At 39.3% G+C, this 18,836-nt stretch overlaps 2 protein-coding genes and 1 long non-coding RNA gene across 6 annotated transcripts in view; all 3 read left to right on the top strand.

Moving 5' to 3' along the window:
- Window positions 1-4,521: 4,521 nt before the first annotated feature.
- LOC109139783 (uncharacterized) lies at window positions 4,522-6,609 on the top strand. Its single transcript, XR_002042304.2, has 3 exons — window positions 4,522-4,826; window positions 4,959-5,519; window positions 6,436-6,609. It is a non-coding gene; the product is annotated as an uncharacterized LOC109139783 (long non-coding RNA).
- A 490-nt stretch (window positions 6,610-7,099) lies between these two features.
- LOC109139782 (uncharacterized) lies at window positions 7,100-8,971 on the top strand. The gene is made up of 2 exons (XM_019264421.2): window positions 7,100-7,380; window positions 7,705-8,971. The coding sequence occupies exons 1-2, from the start codon at window positions 7,120-7,122 to the stop codon at window positions 8,155-8,157; spliced, it is 714 nt and encodes a 237-aa protein (XP_019119966.2). The 5' UTR covers window positions 7,100-7,119; the 3' UTR covers window positions 8,158-8,971.
- Window positions 8,972-15,649: 6,678 nt separating this feature from the next.
- csnk1db (casein kinase 1, delta b) overlaps window positions 15,650-18,836 on the top strand; it is a 41,308-nt gene continuing 38,121 nt past the window's right edge. For 2 of the 4 annotated variants that reach the window (XM_019264424.2, XM_010741007.3), the window contains exon 1: window positions 16,066-16,141. In XM_019264424.2, the coding sequence (XP_019119969.1) occupies window positions 16,066-16,141 (76 nt within the window). Of the gene's footprint in view, window positions 16,142-17,948; window positions 18,064-18,836 lie in introns of all 4 variants that reach the window. The other 2 variants (XM_019264425.2, XM_019264423.2) reach the window with 2 other exon arrangements.

Genomic DNA, 18,836 nt, shown 5'->3' with positions numbered 1-18,836 from the left:
CATGTTAACATTAATATGTTAACGCTGATGTGCTGGCAGTTAACATTAGCATGTTAACATTAGCATGTTATCATTAGCATTTAACATTAACATGTTAACATTAGCATGTTAACGCTGATGCGCTAGCAGTTAACATTAGCATGTTAGCATTAGCATGTTAGTAATCAACATGTATTTAATTCCTAGTGGCTAATGTTAATTAGCACTAATTTTAGCATTGGTCGCTAATCTTTGCAAATAGCATGTCTTTACAGCTTGTGCTAACGCTCTGCTGTCTCTGTCTGCCATTTTACACAGACAGGTTTAAATTAAGTGCCAAGAACTACTAAAATGGCCGTCGCTCAGCTTCTGCTGGCCCCTCCCTCCTCTCCTCCTTCACGCAGGCTGAGGTTGCTAAGCAACCAGGACAAACTGTAATCAGGGGAGTAGTTACTGCACCTGTTAGAATGTCACTTAGAGACTGAGAGAAAATGCTGAGACTTCCTCTCGAACAGGAAGGATTTCTGACCAAACCGTAATTCCAATCATTGAACCGGCTTAACCTGAGGCAGGATGAGCCCTTCCTGATCGTCTACATATTCGTTTTGTGTTGATAAATGAAGAAATGTGCCCTCAGGAGCAAGAGAGAGAAACGTTACTTCTGCCTTCCTCCAGAAAATTTCCCGCCTTTTTTAACATGGGAGTATATGAGGCTGAGGATGGGAGTTGCTGCCGCATATTCACGTGTCATGCCAAAACTATATGTCTGACAGCTTTGGCAGGCGAATGTGAGTGAGACGACAAATTTTGCTACGTTTCTATGTATAAATCGTGTCTGTAGTGGCTCATTTAAGGCCACGGTAGTCGAATACGTTTTATTTTTTCACTGATCGTTCTCTCCCCTCTCCACTCTAGCGATGACATCACTCACTCTAGCTCTGGAAAGTTCTCGCAATACACACCCATTCATTTTTTGGCTTCGTTTTTGGCGATTTTTGGTAAAACCGTTTGCCGAAACTCTTAGAAAAGTCATAGCACACATGTCCCGACCGAGCTGCACATTTTGATACCCGTTTTGTGTGTGTGCGACAAAAACTCTGGGAGGAGTAGCGAGCCAAAAAACGGGCGTAAGAATAATATAAGTATAAGCGCGGTGGATAACATATAGTGCGCGCCTTGCACGCACACTCAATAATAAGTATAAGCAAAAGAATAAGCGCGGTGGATAACATATAGTGTGCGCTTTCAGGCACACTCAATAAGTATAAGCGCGGTGGATAACATATAGTGCGCGCCTTGCACGCACACTCAATAATAAGTATAAGCAAAAGAATAAGCGCGGTGGATAACATATAGTGTGCGCTTTCAGGCACACTCAATAAAAACATAACATATATACTGCAAACTTTATTAAAACCAAACATACTTGACTTATTTCATACATATTTTTTCCATTTACGCTTTACGCCATTTAGCCTAATGGACGAAAATGAAAAGCAGTCATTCATGTTCATGAGCACATAGTATAGTAGTATAGTATAGTATAGTACACAGTACTCAAACCAGTTGCATTTTCCGCTCTGTGATCTGTGACACTGGGAGACGAAAAAGCCCATCAAGTGCAAACAAAAGGTTGAGCAATGAGAATGCTAATGAGGGGTTTGTATGGTTTACCTGGTCTAAAGCGTACACTACAGTAAATACCTGCATAACAAAGGGCTTCCAAAACGCTCGTCTCTGCAGCTCTATGTCGCGCACAACAACAACAAGCCCTCCCCTCCAAATAAACTGTTAATTAAAAAAAAAAAACTCTTGCTTGTATCGGCAGGTCTGACACACAGTCCTGGCAGCCTCAGTCATGTCTAATGAACCGTTTTTTTGTAACTTTTTTAAGGGTTAGTTTGTTGTTTACATGCAGATAAGCGAGAGAGAGAGTGGGCGGGCACAAGAGAAGAGACGCTTCAGTAATTACTTAAAGACTAGGCAAACCTGTAATGTAAGTATTTGGGTTTTTGACCATGGATATTGACAAGTAAAACTCGTCAATATCCATGATAAACCAGTCACACACAGCACCCCTCCCCTACACACACCGTTTCTGCAGCCAGAGCTGTGCTTCACTCACATACACAGTGACTGATTTCTCTGTTATTATTTACCATTAAACTTTTGTCAAGCAGCAGCTTGCCAGTGGGCAAAAACTCTTCCCCAGTGCACAGTGCTCTAGGAATACTTTAAAACTGTACAGGACTCTACTCTAGAAGAGTGGTGCAACCATTTAGATTCTTTTTTGTGTTGTAATTGTTATTTACCTACTTCCAGTCCTGAAAATAACTCATTCAAATTGTGAACAAGACTTCACACACAACATCCACCATGGGCTCTCTCTAACTACACTAACAAATGAGGGGCTGCGTTCGTGCTTTGTGTTCAGTGGGTTGAAAATAGGTGGTTATTTGTCTTACGCAGAGAGTACACCAAAACCAACTTTGTATTTGAACACATTAGAATCAGAATCAGAATCAATTTTATTCGCTATGCAAGTTTACACCAACACATAATTTACTGTGGCAGGGTTGAGCATACACAGAACACACATATATGGAAAAGAAAAGATAAACTAGTATAGAAATAAAAATAAAAAAGGGGTAAAAAATGCAGTAGGTGCAGTTTAGCTAACCATACTGTAAATGTATGATTGAAGCTGTTTAATGTCTTGCATGTTCAGCTGACAGCCTGATTTCTGACAAACCAGTATTGGGTGGGAGTGGTTTATGTTAATAATGTTTCAGATAACATAGCCTTGCATGAAATTCACTCAAAGCAAATTACAGTCAAGTCTGCACTGGCCAGCTTAGGACAGACTTTCTCAACTGTATCCATTCCTTCAGCAGAGAAAGATTAGATTGCATAACTTCAAAGGGGCCCGTTATAGAAAAATTAATTTGATTGTTGACAAGTTGCTGGAGATGACAGTAAAAATTTTAAAATCATTAGACAGAAATTCTAGAAAAATGTAAACATTAATGTTAATGTGTCTGATGGCTGATGGTGTGTGTAAATGGGAATGTATGCAGATAGGAGTTTTCCTCCAGTCTGCACGCAAAGGGTCCTTGGGCAAGATACTGAACCCCAAATTCCTCCCGAAGGCTGTGCCATCGGTGTATGAATGCGCCGTTTGAAGCTTTTTGGGGGCCCTAAGCAAGATGTTATCTGGGGGGGGCTGTTTTGTCAAACTCTGAGGGAGAGGTTCTTTTTCAGATGATCTGTGGAAATGCAACAGTCTGTTACATTTTAAGAGGGAAACAGGCTGGAGTACAATAATAAATGCAACAGATGCAGCATGTTCCTGAAAAATGTTTATCATAAACTTTTAAAAACAAGGTGGCATAATATAAATATGCCCTCCCCACCAATCCAAAGCAGTAAAAATTAAATAACAACTAACCTAAATGAATAAAAATATGTATTGAACTTGCAGCCCTGGTGGCTGCGGGGCCCTGTGCATCCACATAGTCCGCATATAGCAAGAACTGACTATGCGCAAATGTATATGAATGGTTAACTCCTAAAACCAATGAGCATTTGGCACCTTGCGTGGCAGCCATTGCCATCAATGTATGAATGTGTGTGTGTGAATGGGTGAATCAGATATGTAGAGTAAAAGCACTTTGAGTGGTCGTCACTGAGATAGTGGTATGCTCTGTGGATCAAACTCTTCTCACTCTCCTACAAAGTGCCCCCCTTATCTAGTTGTAGAATCTTTGCCCTGCTAATGCCTTTTTGTTCTTCAAGAGTTTGTAGGGCAGAGTTTATCATGTTTTCTCATGTTTATTTTAGTTAGGCAGGTAATTTGGTTTCTTTGTTTTGTTATATCTCTAGAGCTGGATGTTAAGACACGCTGCAGTTATAGGTGTTGCCCATGCCCCATCTATTAGTGGCTAATACCTAACATGAAAGATTCATCTTCCTCAAGTCCCTCAAGCAATCACAGACACACTACTGAGTTTTAATAGTTGTATTTTCACAATGTTATGTAATTAGAGTGAGCAAAGGCCAAAATAACAATCAAACGTTCCGATTCGTACTCTACTCTTGTTCCCACATCCATTAAAACTATCCATAGGATGGCCCTCCTTGAGAAAACATCAAGATCATATCTTAAAGAGCTCAGAGTACCCTATTACCCCACTGCACTCTTAGAATGCTGGGTTCCTTGTGGTTCCTATTCCCCAGCTGGTGTGCTTGTTAGACTGAGACAGCGGAGGTTCTCTACTGATAAATAGATAGATAAACATTGAGAGCAAAGTATACTGTATGTTCATACAAATATGGCGCAGCCCCATATTCATTGTAATGTCATAAGTTGTCTGTATTCCACTGTGACACTGCAGTTTAACTAAAAACACCTGAGAACCACCTGAGAATTTCCTGCAGGAGCAATAATCCTCTGTACTACCACAAACATCCACTAGATGGCACCATTATCTTGGACTCAAACTGCTAATCCAAATGAAGCTTTCTTTCTGCTGTGTTCTTCACTGGTCCTTGCTACGGAGCCCCTAAATGGACATGGAAAAAAAGTGAAACGTTTCTCGTGAGCACAAGATACTTTCTTGTGCTCATCAGAAAGTATCCCGTGCTCACGAGATACTTTTCTGGTCCGCTCGAGAAGGTATCTCGTGCTCACGAGAAACCTTGGGTTAAGCACAGGCAGTTGTGCTTCCTGTGCATATGCCTCTAGGCTCAGATCTTTAAAAGAATGGCAGCAGAAAATGGACTTATTCTCTTCCCTGAAAACGCGAAATATACCTGATAGTGTCATCAGTCAACTAAAAGATGATAAGGTAAAGATAAATGTTAACTTTAGTGACATAAAGTAAGCAATACACGTCTAGCCTAATGATGCCAGCTTTCTCTACCTGCTACGTTAATGTAACTTTTCAAACGTTTTTGACGTGTGCCTTGCTTATTTACAGATCGACATCGACGTCATAGATGTTATGACAGATGCGGAGTTAGGACAATAGATCAAACAATATGGGGACAGACTTGCACTCAGAGCGTTTTGTCGTCAAAGAACTGTGACAAACGAAAAGTCATGAGGAGTGGAGACAGTGAAGAGACAGGCTCGGGGAACATCGGAAAACTCCTGTCAACAGAGACACAGAATGCTCTGGTATTGTTGGCAATAAACATGCACTCAAAGCCACCCGGCGGGTTGAAATGGGATGGCTCCACTTTGATAACGGCACTTATCACCTGTCAGTCCAGAAATCAGTAACTATGGGTGAACTGCTGGAGACGGGCAAGGGCTTGTTTTTTCCAAATGGATATTCATCCAAAGGACCGGTGGAAGACTTCGAGTTAAGATATTCGTGATTACAGTCACAATGCAGTATCCCCTGAAATCACAGTGAGCCAGCTGTACGAGCAGACTAAGCTACGAATGCTGCGTATCTACACAACCTCCAAGGCTAAACGTAACACTTCTCTCTGATGCATCTGACTTCGAGCCCACAGATGAGAGGCCAATGAAGGTAATTTATCTTCTGCCACATTTCTGTTATCAATACTGTTGATACTGAATTTATATTGATTGATATTAACTGTTAATGAAGCTACCTCAGCACCGTGCGTAAATGCACGTCAGCCTGTCATAGTTTGGAGACGCACGTATAGTTTCACCTGCCTTGTGATGCTGCAGCCAGCTGTGGCCAACAAACAGAATAGCATAGTGATGTTTTTTGTGAAATCCATACATTCAGTGACACCTGAACAACAGTATTGTATGATTCAGACATTAATCTAACATTTATCAAACTTGCCTGAGTCATATTAATAGTTGTACTGAAAAGATAATCTCAGTAGATTATGTTATAGATGTAGAATACTATAATAGTACAAATACATGATAGTTGGTTTGTGATTGTGGAAAGCTTTGTTTGTGCACATTTCTAAATGCAATGTAGGACATCTGTGCTCTTTTCAATGTTCATTATAGACCAATCTGTGTTCTGGCTTTCTCAATTAGATGGCATTAAACAGGACAGACCATGAGTGCAAATGCTGTACAATTCTGGTGCAGTCAAAATAATCTTAGTCTAACAGCCATGTTGTTTGTCTTTCTTCTCGTGAAATTCAACAAGTAGAATCAGTAATTTTTGAGGATAAATCCATTGTATGAACTCAATGTTAAATTTATTAGGAACATGAAGCCTGCAAAATATGTATTATTTAGATATTTTATAATATGTATCTGCTGAATCAGGGGTGATAGTTGAGTTGCAAGAGGTCAAGAGATGTAAATACAATTTTCTAAATATATTTGCTCCACTTCTCTCTCCACTTATGTGCATGTTTAATCACAATAAGTTCAGAAAGACTTGTTTTGAACAGTTGGACAATCATGGCTGTATAAGCCTATAATTTTCTGATCTGCTGATTTCTTTATAGACTAGGACAATGCAGAGACGATCCTTGAGGAACAAAACCAGGAGACGTCATCACTGGGGGACTGGAACTGATCATCGAGTGGATGATCTAGAGAGCTCCACTGATTTAGATCCAGCACCCAGTGGCTCAATGCAGGAAAACCATAAAAAAAATAAGCCCCAGTATTGCATTTTTATGGACCCAGTTTGTGATATACAGTATGGATCTTGTGTTGTATGGAGATTCATTTTGACAAAATGTTCAAACAATACTTTTTAAAATGAAAACAAAAATTGATCAATCAAAATTTCAAATAATTGAAACAAAAAAAATATGTCAAAGATAAAGTTCAAAACTTGAGAACTTGTGAAGTCTATGAGGACACAGAGATGGGGTTTTAAGAAACCATGATTTTGTTACAAACAACAAATGTAAATCCATCTCAAATTTTAAATGCAGCTAAGATGATGGAAGTAGGCAAAATGTTTTGAATTCAATGCTCAATTCATCTGCTCATGAATGTGATAGTACACATGAGAGCTTTGATCAGATGATGCAAAAACAAAGATAAGGTAATAATATATATATATATATATATATATATATATATATTATATATTATATATATATATATATATATATTAATTTAATTATCACAGAGAGGAGAACCAATTAGTCAATCAATCAAGACCAGCAACTCCTGAGATGAGCAACACAGAGGTCCTGCATCCACCATCTTCCGTTGGCAATCATACTCGACAATCGACAAGCAAGCAGGCATGGATCTACGTGTCAAATCAAGATGCAAACCAGTTGTTAAGTGATGAGTCGGATTCCCCTCTTGCCCTTGCCATCCAAGCATCTCTTGAGGATATTGAAGTAAACTTTGGACCCGTTTTTGGTGATGAAGGTGATAATCAAGACTCCACCCTTCCCTGGAAGCCACATGACTTCAACAGTATGCAGGTATAGTGTAGAACTGAGTCATTTCTAACAATGCTGCAAAATATTGCTGCCATTATTGATTCTTTTAAAGAGTTTTCCCTATGAATGATTCTGTGTATAAAATGTACAAAAACAGTGACAAATTGTCATCCCAAGTTCTCTCACCTCAGGCTGATGTTTTTAGATCACTTTTTCATCCAAACATTCCAAAACCAAAAGATATTCCATGTATTGTGATATAAAACAGAAAAGCAGCAAATCTAGAACCACAGCGTAATTTCTGCATGCTACTTAATATATTTATTGTCAAATCACACCTAATTACCTTTTTAAAAAATCTTGCAGCACTCTACACTTAATGACGGACCTGTATCATCAAGCAGTCGTCCAGCATCCCCAGACCCATTTGAAAAAGAACTCCTTCTTTTAAAATTAAGACGAGTAAATATAGTTGATGATGTCCTTAATTTCTTCATGGAACCAAAACTACTGAATGCTAATCTAAAAATGGAGTTTACAAATCAGAAAGCTGTGGACAGTGATGGTGTGTCAAGAGAGGTATATTCCACGTTCTGGGAAAATTTCTTGGAACAGTGTGAGGGGGAAGATGAACGAGTACCCAGACTAAGACCAGACTATTCTGAGAAGGAATGGCAAGCTCTTGGAAGAGTGTGGTTGAAAGGATACCTGGACCACAAAATCATACCAATCAGACTGTCACCATCTTTTGTTCTTGCCTGTTGTCAAGGACAAATCCACAAGAGCAGACAGCTCTTAACCACCTGCTACAGTATGTGAGAAGCATCAGCCAAAGAAAACTGGAGATCTTCTTACGCTTCTGCACAGCGTCCACTGTGCTGTGCACAGACACAATCAAAGTAACTTTTAATAGATTGTGTGGTTTAAGTTGCAGGCCTGTAGCACACACATGTGGAGCAGTTCTTGAGTTACCATGCACCTACAGCTCATACCCTGAGTTTCGTCAAGAGTTTGACAATGTCCTGTCTGGCGATTGCTTTACAATGGATATTGTGTAATGTAATATTGTGAATGTAAGGCATCTTACACATGTTCCTCTTCTACTGACATTGTTATGGCATTTGTCTGAAACAAACTGTTTCTACAGATTTGCATAAAAAAAAACATTATTTGTTCATTCATGTATTACAACTAAGAAAAAAAATTGTTCCACAAGGAGAGGAGATAAAATCAGATGCATAATCTGATGACTGATTTATTTATTACACTTTAAACTGAAAAAACAACAACAACTGTTTTGACATTTGTTTTGCTTTGGCTTTGTTATTTTATTATTGTTGTGCTGTAATATTTGTCAGCACACTGAGTTTTACATTTTGTTTAAGTCCAGAAGACAGTTTAAGTTTAATCATTTTGATATGTCAAAAAAGTCTGCTCTCATAGGTGAACATCCCTTTTCATTTTCATATTATCATGTGCATGTTTTATGCAATTGTTATTAAGAAAGACGTTCAGCATTCAACAAAACAATACCTGTTCGATGCACATACAGTACCATTTTAAATGGCTGTTTTTGTTGAAGCCTCATATGGTAAACATACAGACAGTAACTGTCAAGAGCACATTGTTAAATAAAAATGTAATTCCTCTTTCATGTCCTGCCATGTTGTTTTTATTTGTTGTGGTTTTGTTTGCTTCCTGTTCATGACTGATGTGAAGGCAAAATAAAACATCTATGACAATACTCTTATATGCTGTACAACAAATTTAAGTCTGTAATTCCAGCAAAAATTACTGAGAAGAGCTAATACTCTGTCATTTGAAAAATCCCAGGTAATCCCAGACTGATTCAATAAAGCCTGTGCTTCATTACCTGAAGAGACAGAAGCAACTGAGACAACCTAAATCCACACAAGAACGAAGAAAGAAGTTATCTATAACAGTCAAAACCTGCCACGTACCTTAAAAAACTGTGTGCACAATATCACTGCAAATGTTCTTAATGTCTTTAACAGTCAGTGTGCACATAGTGACAAAGCAAACCTTTTTCCAAGGAGAAATAATCCAAAATTCAAAATAAAGCTTTTACGTAGTTCCTGGGAAAACATGCCAACTGACAATGTTTGGTGAATAAAGCATGGCAGACTGCAGAAGAATTGTCTGATCATGTGTTCAGTTTAGAGGGATACAAATGTAGTTTCATCTCAAATTAGAGGGCAGATCTTATCTCACTCCTCAAAATGCAGGTACAAATCCAGTGCTTGATAAGCATCAGCTGGAAGATGCAGCTGTGACTCCACCATCAGAATGTTGCAGATGTTGTAGATGTCTGTGTCACATGGCACTGCTGGTCGCAATGTGCAGTTACTCTGACACAACTGTACATCAGCTCTTTCCACTGGGGAAATGTGGTCATCACTTGTGTAGAGTTCTGATAACATGTACATGATTCGAGGTTGACCATTGGGTACCCTGTCATTCTTCGATGGTCGGATGACATGTGAATCCCATACATGGATGGTCTCATCTAATTCGTCCTAAGATAACAGTATATTAGAAAGTAAGAAAATAAGTTAATTGATATGCAATTTGTAATTCTCATGTGGGCCTTAGATAAGATTGGAATTAAATCATGTTTAATGCTGACTTCTGATGACGTAAGGAGTAATGATAGGATAGGCGTGTCTGTGCTGATCCAGAGCAGGACAAACGTCAACACAGAGAAGGTTGTTGATCCTGCTCTCTGCTTTGCAATATTTTGTTTGTTTATATTTATTTCGGGTAACCTTGTCTAAAAACGCATTAGGCCTATTGTTGTGCTTGTGAACACAAACAATGAAATGATTGACATGGCACGATATGGCAGACCGGTGTGCAGCACTTCCATGTTCAAATAACCCTGTTAGAGCCATTTTATGAATTATTATTGCAGGACACCACATTGATGACAGTGGACAGTGATTAAGACAGGTGGACAACTGCTCATTGGAGAATGTAACAACACAAAATCATGTGTGGGACACAATTTAAAATGAAAGTATGTTTTACATAACAATATGATATGATATATTTTTACCTGAATAATTCCTATGAAGCAGAACTGAATTAGACTTCTGTCCAAATATGCACCATCGAACAAGCCACGGTCCTTCAGATCATTAAACAGAGAGATGTAGAATTCCATTGATTCCCTTCTGAGGAAGCCCCACCAACTCTCTATTTGCTGATTTGCTGTACTTGCCCCTTTAATGTAGCCGTCAATGCCGGAGCCGTCGTGAATGTTGCGACGGAGAAAACGCTGAAAGTCTCTGACTTTAACATTCTCTGTGCCCCGGTCGCCTCTGACAATCCTTGGACAACCACTGAATCTCTGGACTGCCTCCATGTAGTAGCCTCCGATGATTTTTGGGTCACTGCTGGTGGTAAATGCCTTCATCCAGATCATTTTCCAGGAAAAGTGGTCAATGCAGCCATTGATAGAGATACCAAATGGCTTTAGTTTGTCATAAGAGTCCAAGTGCCAAATATAATTGGGCCTTTTTGCAAAATAGCTTTGGCGATAGAGCCATCTCCTTCCTCTGAGTTCAACACCCCTTTGGGTCAAGTTCTTTTAGAATTAGGCGTACCTCTTCTTTCTTGATGTGTAATCCATTATCCTTGCATTTTGTGTACATCCACCTACACCCACAGAGTTGGCCAGATGTTTGTAATTGTTCATGAATGAAATTAACTATGCAATCCAAAGTGATGTATCCCTTGCGCCGACACAGACTACACAACTTCAAAATTCGTTTTAAATGTCTTTCCCTAAAAAAAAAAAAAAAAGGGAACAATAAATGATAAATGGACCAGCATGCCGCTACTCCACCCAGAGCTGAAGCAGAACATACAGTGTGTCCCACCCTTCAGACACACTGTAACAACAGGTCAATGATGAACAAGAATAGTGTTTCATGATAACATGGCTGTGTGTATATGTGAAAAAAATAAATAAATAGTTAAGTTAGTTCAAGGTGAAGTTTATTGTTTATTGCACTTTCATCTTATTGGTTTGTTTGTTACTGGTAAGATACTCCGGTGTTTCACAAAATCAAATCAAATCAAATCAAATCAATTTTATTTGTATAGCCCAAAGTCACAAAGTACATTTGCCTCGGAGGGCTTTACAATCTGCACAGGGAGTGACACCCTCTGTCCTTAGACCCTGGGTTCGAGTGAGGAAAAACTTGCCCACAAAAAACCTTTAACAGGGAAAAAATGTGGAAGAAACCTCAGGAAGAGCCACAGAGGAGGGATCCCTCTCCCAGGACGGACAGACGTGCAATGGATGTCACGTGTACAGGACAAATCAACACAAACATATTATACAATTACAATGAATGATAAAATGACAATGAATCACAATGGTGCACTCTATGCACTCTGTGCATTGTATTGTAGGACATGGACATGTCTGGACATGGTTTTGATGCAGGGATGGATAATAGTAACCCCTTATAATATTAAGAGAGTGAACCTCCTGGCAGCTCTCCAACAAGTCAGAGTACACTCTCTCCTGTGAAGGGCTTTATGTTCACTGATATTAAGAGTTAGTTTAAAGTCAGCATGTATTTTGTCCCTGAATGACTTTTTGCTTCAAAGTCTAAATGATTAACACAACAAGAGACTGATTCTGTTCTTTAACTGAAATAAATTCAGTCAGTAATAGCAGGTAACATGACCTTCATGACTCAAAGCACTGCACTTCAGCTTACAAGAGGTAAATACTAGAGCCAGTCCATGAGCAAGATACTAGATATACCATGAACCAAATTGTGAGGGACTGAGGCAGCCGGCAATGAGCACAGGTAGTATTTTCAAAAAAGGGTTTTTTATTTACCCAAAGCATGAAGGAACAAAATTTCCAAACAAAAGCAATAAAGAACTGGGGCCTCATGTACGAATACTTGCGTGGATTTCCTACTTAAACTTGCCGTACGCCAGAACCCGGAAACTGTCGTACGCACAAAAATATTCAGATGTATCAAAGTGTGCGTTCGCATGGATCCAAGCACGTTTCTTTTGTACATCCCAATCAACGTGGAATTGAGCGCACGTGCAACTCCTCCCTGTCCACGCCCCATTTACATATGCAAATCTATTTAAATAGGCCCCGGACCTGAGATTCACCTCTTTGTCCGATCAGATAACGCGATGAACAAAGGAAAGAAAAGGAATTTTACAGAGTCTGAGCTCGAGATTCTAGTGAATGAAGTGGAGATTCTGTTTGGTTCCCTGTCAACAGGGATAAATTTGACCAAAAAAAGACGTGAGTGGGAGCGTGTGTGTGAGGCTGGAAATGCCGTGGGATCCGAGCAGCGCGCACACAGGTGTGGACAGGTGTGGCGCTGTGGCTGACATTTTACGCCCGCTTTTACTGACAAGAATACTGAACACAGGGAGACAATCAGGGCTTGTTAGAAAGCTCTGCAGCTCTAATTTCACCAGCAGAAAATAAAGAAAACCAAAAACATGATATTTGAATGCCACATGCCCAAATGTGCATTGGCACACTGGCACGGCTTCTGGGTAAGTAAAGAGTTTATTCGTTTAATTGTTTCGTATGTAATCCAGCGTTACATACGGGACAATTAAACGAATAGAAGCCACCCATCGCGCACCGTGCCAGCCTCCAGCCTGTTCCCAACCATGCTGTTAGTCATAATGAATGAGTCGTGCGTTGAACCAGGCCACCTTGCCACGATGTTAGTTAGCTGCATTCGCGCATCACATATGATTTGAACATTGATGGAATGAAAATGTTTCCTACTTAGATAAACAGCTCCCGCTGGAATTCCCCTGTTGCCAGGAACCCCAGCGTAGTCAGCACAACCCCGAGCTACTCGCCGGCCCCCGTTGCGCTCTCGGGCCGGCCGCAGCTCTGCGCACAACTCCAGTAACACTGGCCTTGGTAACCGAAATCGGCTTATGACCCAATTATCATGGTTTGCAAGTAAATCCTTGCGTTCCTTAAATCGCTCACGTTTGCAAGGTCCTCTAACAACGCTAACGCTGCCATTGTTAATACCATTTTCTTAATCACATTACGCATGCTTTTATATCCACCCATATAACTGCAAACACGTGGGTGTGTTAATTGTTCATAAGTGTGTCTCTGATGTGCACATCACTCTGATGACTACTTGTTTTCACATTATTAACAGTTTCCCAGCGTCACCTCTAAGTGTCGCCAAAGGAACAATAGCTGTAGAAACGTGCGTACGACAGCTATGAAGTTGGCGTGGGGCACGCACATTTCTACGATTGTTTCACGTTTGATACATTTGAACGTGAGCGTGGAAAAGGACTTACGCCACTTTTTTGTGCGTACGCAAGCTTTGTACATAAGGCCCCAGGGCCCATAAAAGAGGTCAAATTAACAAAACTGTATAAACGTCAACTGAAGAAACTAACAGAAGACAAAACAAACAGACCTGATGACTAAACACAAGAGGGAAACTTATATAATGGGTGATCAGCCCATACCAACACAAGAGGGATAAACAAACACAAAAGACAACAGCTAATTACCAAAGCAAATCAGGAAAATTAGCTCCTTGAAAGAAACATAATCCATACTTAACAAAACCAAGTAAAATTACTAATTGTCTCAAAAGGAATAAACAGTAAAGCACTAAATTCCCCCCCCACATGATGTGCCGGCCCAATCAGCATCCTCTGCTACAAAATGGCTGAGCTTGTGGGGCAGCTCCTTTTGCCTGGCATTCCCAGCTCCCAGCAGCAGCAGCACCGGTAAATCAAAGAAAACAGATTAGAAATTGTATTAAATGAAGACTGTACAAAAGCTAACTAAATGTGTGCACTTAAAATAGAAAACCAATGTACTGTCATACAATAAAGTGTGTTATCTGAAACAGAGTGTGATTTAAATGTTAAAACCAATTTAGACTAATAACTTAATTAAATGTATATTGTGTATAACCAAAATCTAACTATAGAAACAAGTGTGAGTGCAGAAGGTTACCGACATTTTTATGGCTGTGTGGCCACAGCTGTGGCCATCACACAAATATTCTCTCTATCTAGTCTATGGTAGGCCTATAAACACATCCATACCTACTGTGTGGTCTGTAGGTTTTGAACAATGGAAGGAAACTGGAGCAGATCTGCAATGAATTTCAAATTACACGGACACACATTCTTGGTCATTCTTTGCAGCTACAATCATTTTGCCGTTGTGCATAATCACTAAACACTGCAATGTTTGGGTTGCTGTTTTACAAAATTATATTTTTCTAACTGACATGTTGCAAAACAACCGCCAGAAACTTTATTCCTAGTGGATCGTTTCTAAGATCATAACACATTATAGTTTACTGTGACGTAAACAGTCATTATTTCTACAGTACTCGAATGCAGCATGTAGACTCCGTGCAAAGCATTGGACTACACATGCCAGCGACTTACACAATCTTTAGAACAACAGATCTGCCACGTGAGCTGCCTAAACTAGGTTGACTGGCCCACAGGCGACCAATGAGGAAAAAAATGTGAGCGGCAGGTCCACATGCAGATGCAGCCAATCAGAAAAAGCTGATGTGGGTGTGGCTACAGCGGTGACGCTGACGTAAATTGTATATGTCGGACAATAGAAACAGCAGATCAAATCACATCTATAGATAAAGTAGTCTGATGTTTTGGCAAACAGAGTGTCATATGCCAATCAGAGATTTTACGAACATATGAATGTAAGATATTTAGAGAATGTATGGAATTATTAGCACAGATTCACTTACTCCGGTTTACTCCATCTTACATTGACATTGTGTGAAAAGCACAGGCACTCTTGTTGCAGCGTTAATGTGAGACAAGAACATGATCAAAACAGCAGTGGGCCGTTTGTTTTGTCTGTTGTATGTAATGCTATATTGTGAAGTAAGTAGTATAGCTATTGTATTTCTATTATAAAAAATAATAGAAGCTGCTGCCCCCGCGACCCGACTCCGGATAAGCAGGAGAAGACGAACGAACTAACGATTTCTATTGTATTTTATTACTACTTCTGAATAAATAAACAATTGTAAATACTGTACTAATAAAGTCATGTCGAGTAGCTCTGAGAAGTTTTTCTATTTGTATTACTTTATGTTGTCTCGTTGTATTCCTTGCAATGAAAATTGATATAATATAACAATTAATTATATTAATAAAATAATGAATGACATTGCTGTGATTATAATTAACCAGTTTTTAGCATGATATACTGCATACGGTGTTTTTTCTACATTTGCCTATAGTTGCTAGGGGAAGTGACGTCAGTAGTGAATGACAGCTTTCACGGTGGAAGAAAGATCCAACAGTGGAAGGAAGCTATGACAAGCAACGATTAGGATTAAGTCTACCTGAAAATCTGTCTCCATCCTCATATTGTTGGGCAATAATGACCCCCAAAATACGGAGAACGTAAACTGCGCGTTTCACATTACCAGGCGATATCGATATTATAGGTGTTCGTTAGTCAGAAAGATAAATACGGGATGGTGAAATTTGTATTGTTACAGAAGGAACTTGGATTCTGGGGGACAAGCGACTGTGAATGAAAGGGGTTGTAATCCAGTGACGGAAGGTGGAATATTTGCCGAGGTAACGTAAACAAAAGGTTACAAACTGAACATTTAGGATTAAGTAACGTCAATTACCAAGGTAACAAACGTAGCTAACAGCGACATGGAGCTGAGAGTGGGGAACCGATACAGACTGGGCAGAAAAATCGGAAGTGGATCTTTCGGGGACATCTATTTAGGTGAGTAACATTTCTTCAGCTTGTTTGCACATTCACTAACCAAATGTTTTCCCGTTGTTTCTTAACGTTACCCTTTACCAGCAACATTTGTCAGCTTAGGTTAAATGACGTTCATGTCACGTTTGTATTAACATCAGTTTAAGTCAGCAGGCTAATGTTAGTTATTACTTTTCCTTAGCTGTCTTGTTAAATTGGCTATTGTAAATTGTCCACTGAAAGCGGAGAATACATTGACCGAGTTAAGTGAATGCAGACATAATAAAAAAAAAAACAATTTGATATGTAGCATAAAAGCTTTGAAAAGCACAGTGCTCCTGTTGTCAGACTTTCATCTTGAACAGACAGCGGTTAGACTACAGCTTCTAGTGGTACTTGAGCAGAATAAAGCTGATTATACTTATAAGTTTGAGCAAACTGCACGGGTTTTGCAGTAGGTACACGATTCCATTCAATCGAGACCCTAAACGGTCACCATGGACATAATACACACCCATAAAACGTTTGGCAGGAATCAGCCCAGAGGTTCAATTTGCCACTCACAGAATTAACATGAATAAAATCTGATGGTTGTCATTTTAGTTGGTGAAATAGGTATCCAGCTAAATGAATGAGTGGCCTAATTTAGCTGGATACTCTCTGTAGCAAGATAGTGGTAGGTTGGATTGTACTAGGAAAGGGCAGAAGTGCCTAGCCCTAGTGTGCATATAGTACAACCCAACCTACGAGCCCATTTCAGTTCAAGGGTCAGTTCAGTCTTCCTTGGTCATATTTAGAAGTGGGAGCCTGTAATGTGTCTGGATAGGGGCAAGCACCTTCTGTTCTTGTCTGGCCAGTTTGGTTGGGCAGTTGCTGATGTTAATTTCATAAGGGGAAAAATTCTTAATCCATCATTTTCGTCGATGGGAGAGACATGCAGAACTGATTTATTCTATTTTTGAGTAATAGGCTGTATTGTTTCAGGAATAATGTTGATTATGAATAAAATTAAAGAAAACAGTAGTCAAATATATTTTACCATTGATCTATAACTAGGTTTGATTTAGTTTGTTAGTCTAATGCATCCTATTAGATTCTAACTATTGGCATAGTCAGGGGACTCACCCTATTTTTTTATCTGATGACAATGATTCTCCACTGAAAAAAATATTTCAGACTTCATTTACCAAGTTTATGTGCAGCTTGCAAAGAAGGCAAACAAAAGTTTGCACATTTGAAGTTAAATTCATCAGTCTTGTGCACTCTGAAGGCAAAATCAAGAGCCTAGATCTATGAAAAACTTTCTGCTCTAGTAAACAATATAATCAAAAACATTGTTTGTACAGTTATGAACATATACAGTGCTGTGAAAAAGCATTTTCCCCCTCCTGATTGCTCCTTTCTTTTTCTTTCTTTTTTTGCATATTTGCCACACTTAAATGTTTCAAATCCCAATAAGGGGAAAAAAGCTATCCAAACCTACCTGGCCCTATTTAATCTTGTTTAATGATGAGTTAACTGTGATTAACCACATTCTATTGGAAAGCGGAGTTCAATTTCACTACCCACACCTTGATTACTGCGAGACCTGTTGAATATAGAACTTAAATAGAACCTGTCTGATAAAATTAAGTAGGCTAAATTGTCTCAAAGTAGCCCTTCATTCCATGATGTAAAGAAATTCCAGAACAGATGAGAAACAAAGTCATTGACATTTATCATTCTGGAAAGGTTGCAAAAACCTTTCTAAACCTTTGGGACCCCAGCGAACCATGGTGAGAGCCATTATTCACAAATGGATATAAGTTATAACAGTGGTGAACTTTCCCAGGAGAGGTTGGCCTACCAAGATTACTCCAAGAGTGCATCAGCGACTCACCCAGGAGGCCACAACAGAACCCAGAACAACATCTAAAGACCTGCAGTCCTCACCTGCCTCAGTTAAGGTCAGTGTTCATGATTCAACAATAAGAAAGAGAATAGGCAAGATTGGCGTCCATGGGAGAGTTCCAAGGTAAAAACCACTGCTGACAAAAAAGAACACAAAGGCTTAGTGTTACATGTGATGTAAAAATCATAAAAAGAACGTCATACCAACAGTCACACATGGTGGTGGTAGTGTGATGGTCTGAGGCTACTTTGCTGCTTCAGGACCTGGATGACTTGCCGTAATTGATGGAGCCATGAATTCTGCTCTCTACCAGAAACACACCAGCAAGTCCACTTCTGGATGGCTTAAAAACAAAACAAAATGAAGGTTTTGGAATGGCGTAGTAAAATACCGGACTTAAAATATAATTGAGATGCTGTAGCATGATCAGACCGATCATGCTCAAAAATCCTCAAATAGGACTGAATTAAATTCTGCAAAGAAGAATTGTCCAAAATTCATCCACAGCCATGTGAAAGACTCATTGTTGTGTTATCGCAAATGCTTGATTGCAGTTGTTGCCGCTGAGGGTGGCACAACCAGTTATTAGGTTTAGGGAGTAATTACTTTTTCACATAGGGTCAGGTAGGTTTGGAGATTTTTTGCTTTTTAAGAAATGAAATCATATTTTAAAAACTGCATTTTATATTTACTCTGGTTATCTTTGTCTAATAATATTTGATAAATTGATCTGAAACATTTAAGTGTGACAAAAAAAAGAACAGCACAGTTGCTTGGTTGAATACTTTTTGGTGGTCACAGGAACTATTTGAACCCTATCTATCATGC

The sequence above is a fragment of the Larimichthys crocea genome, chromosome XVI (assembly GCF_000972845.2).
Source record: "Larimichthys crocea isolate SSNF chromosome XVI, L_crocea_2.0, whole genome shotgun sequence".
In the NCBI taxonomy this organism is placed as follows: domain Eukaryota; kingdom Metazoa; phylum Chordata; class Actinopteri; family Sciaenidae; genus Larimichthys; species Larimichthys crocea.
This window is presented reverse-complemented; position numbering and strand designations above follow the sequence as displayed.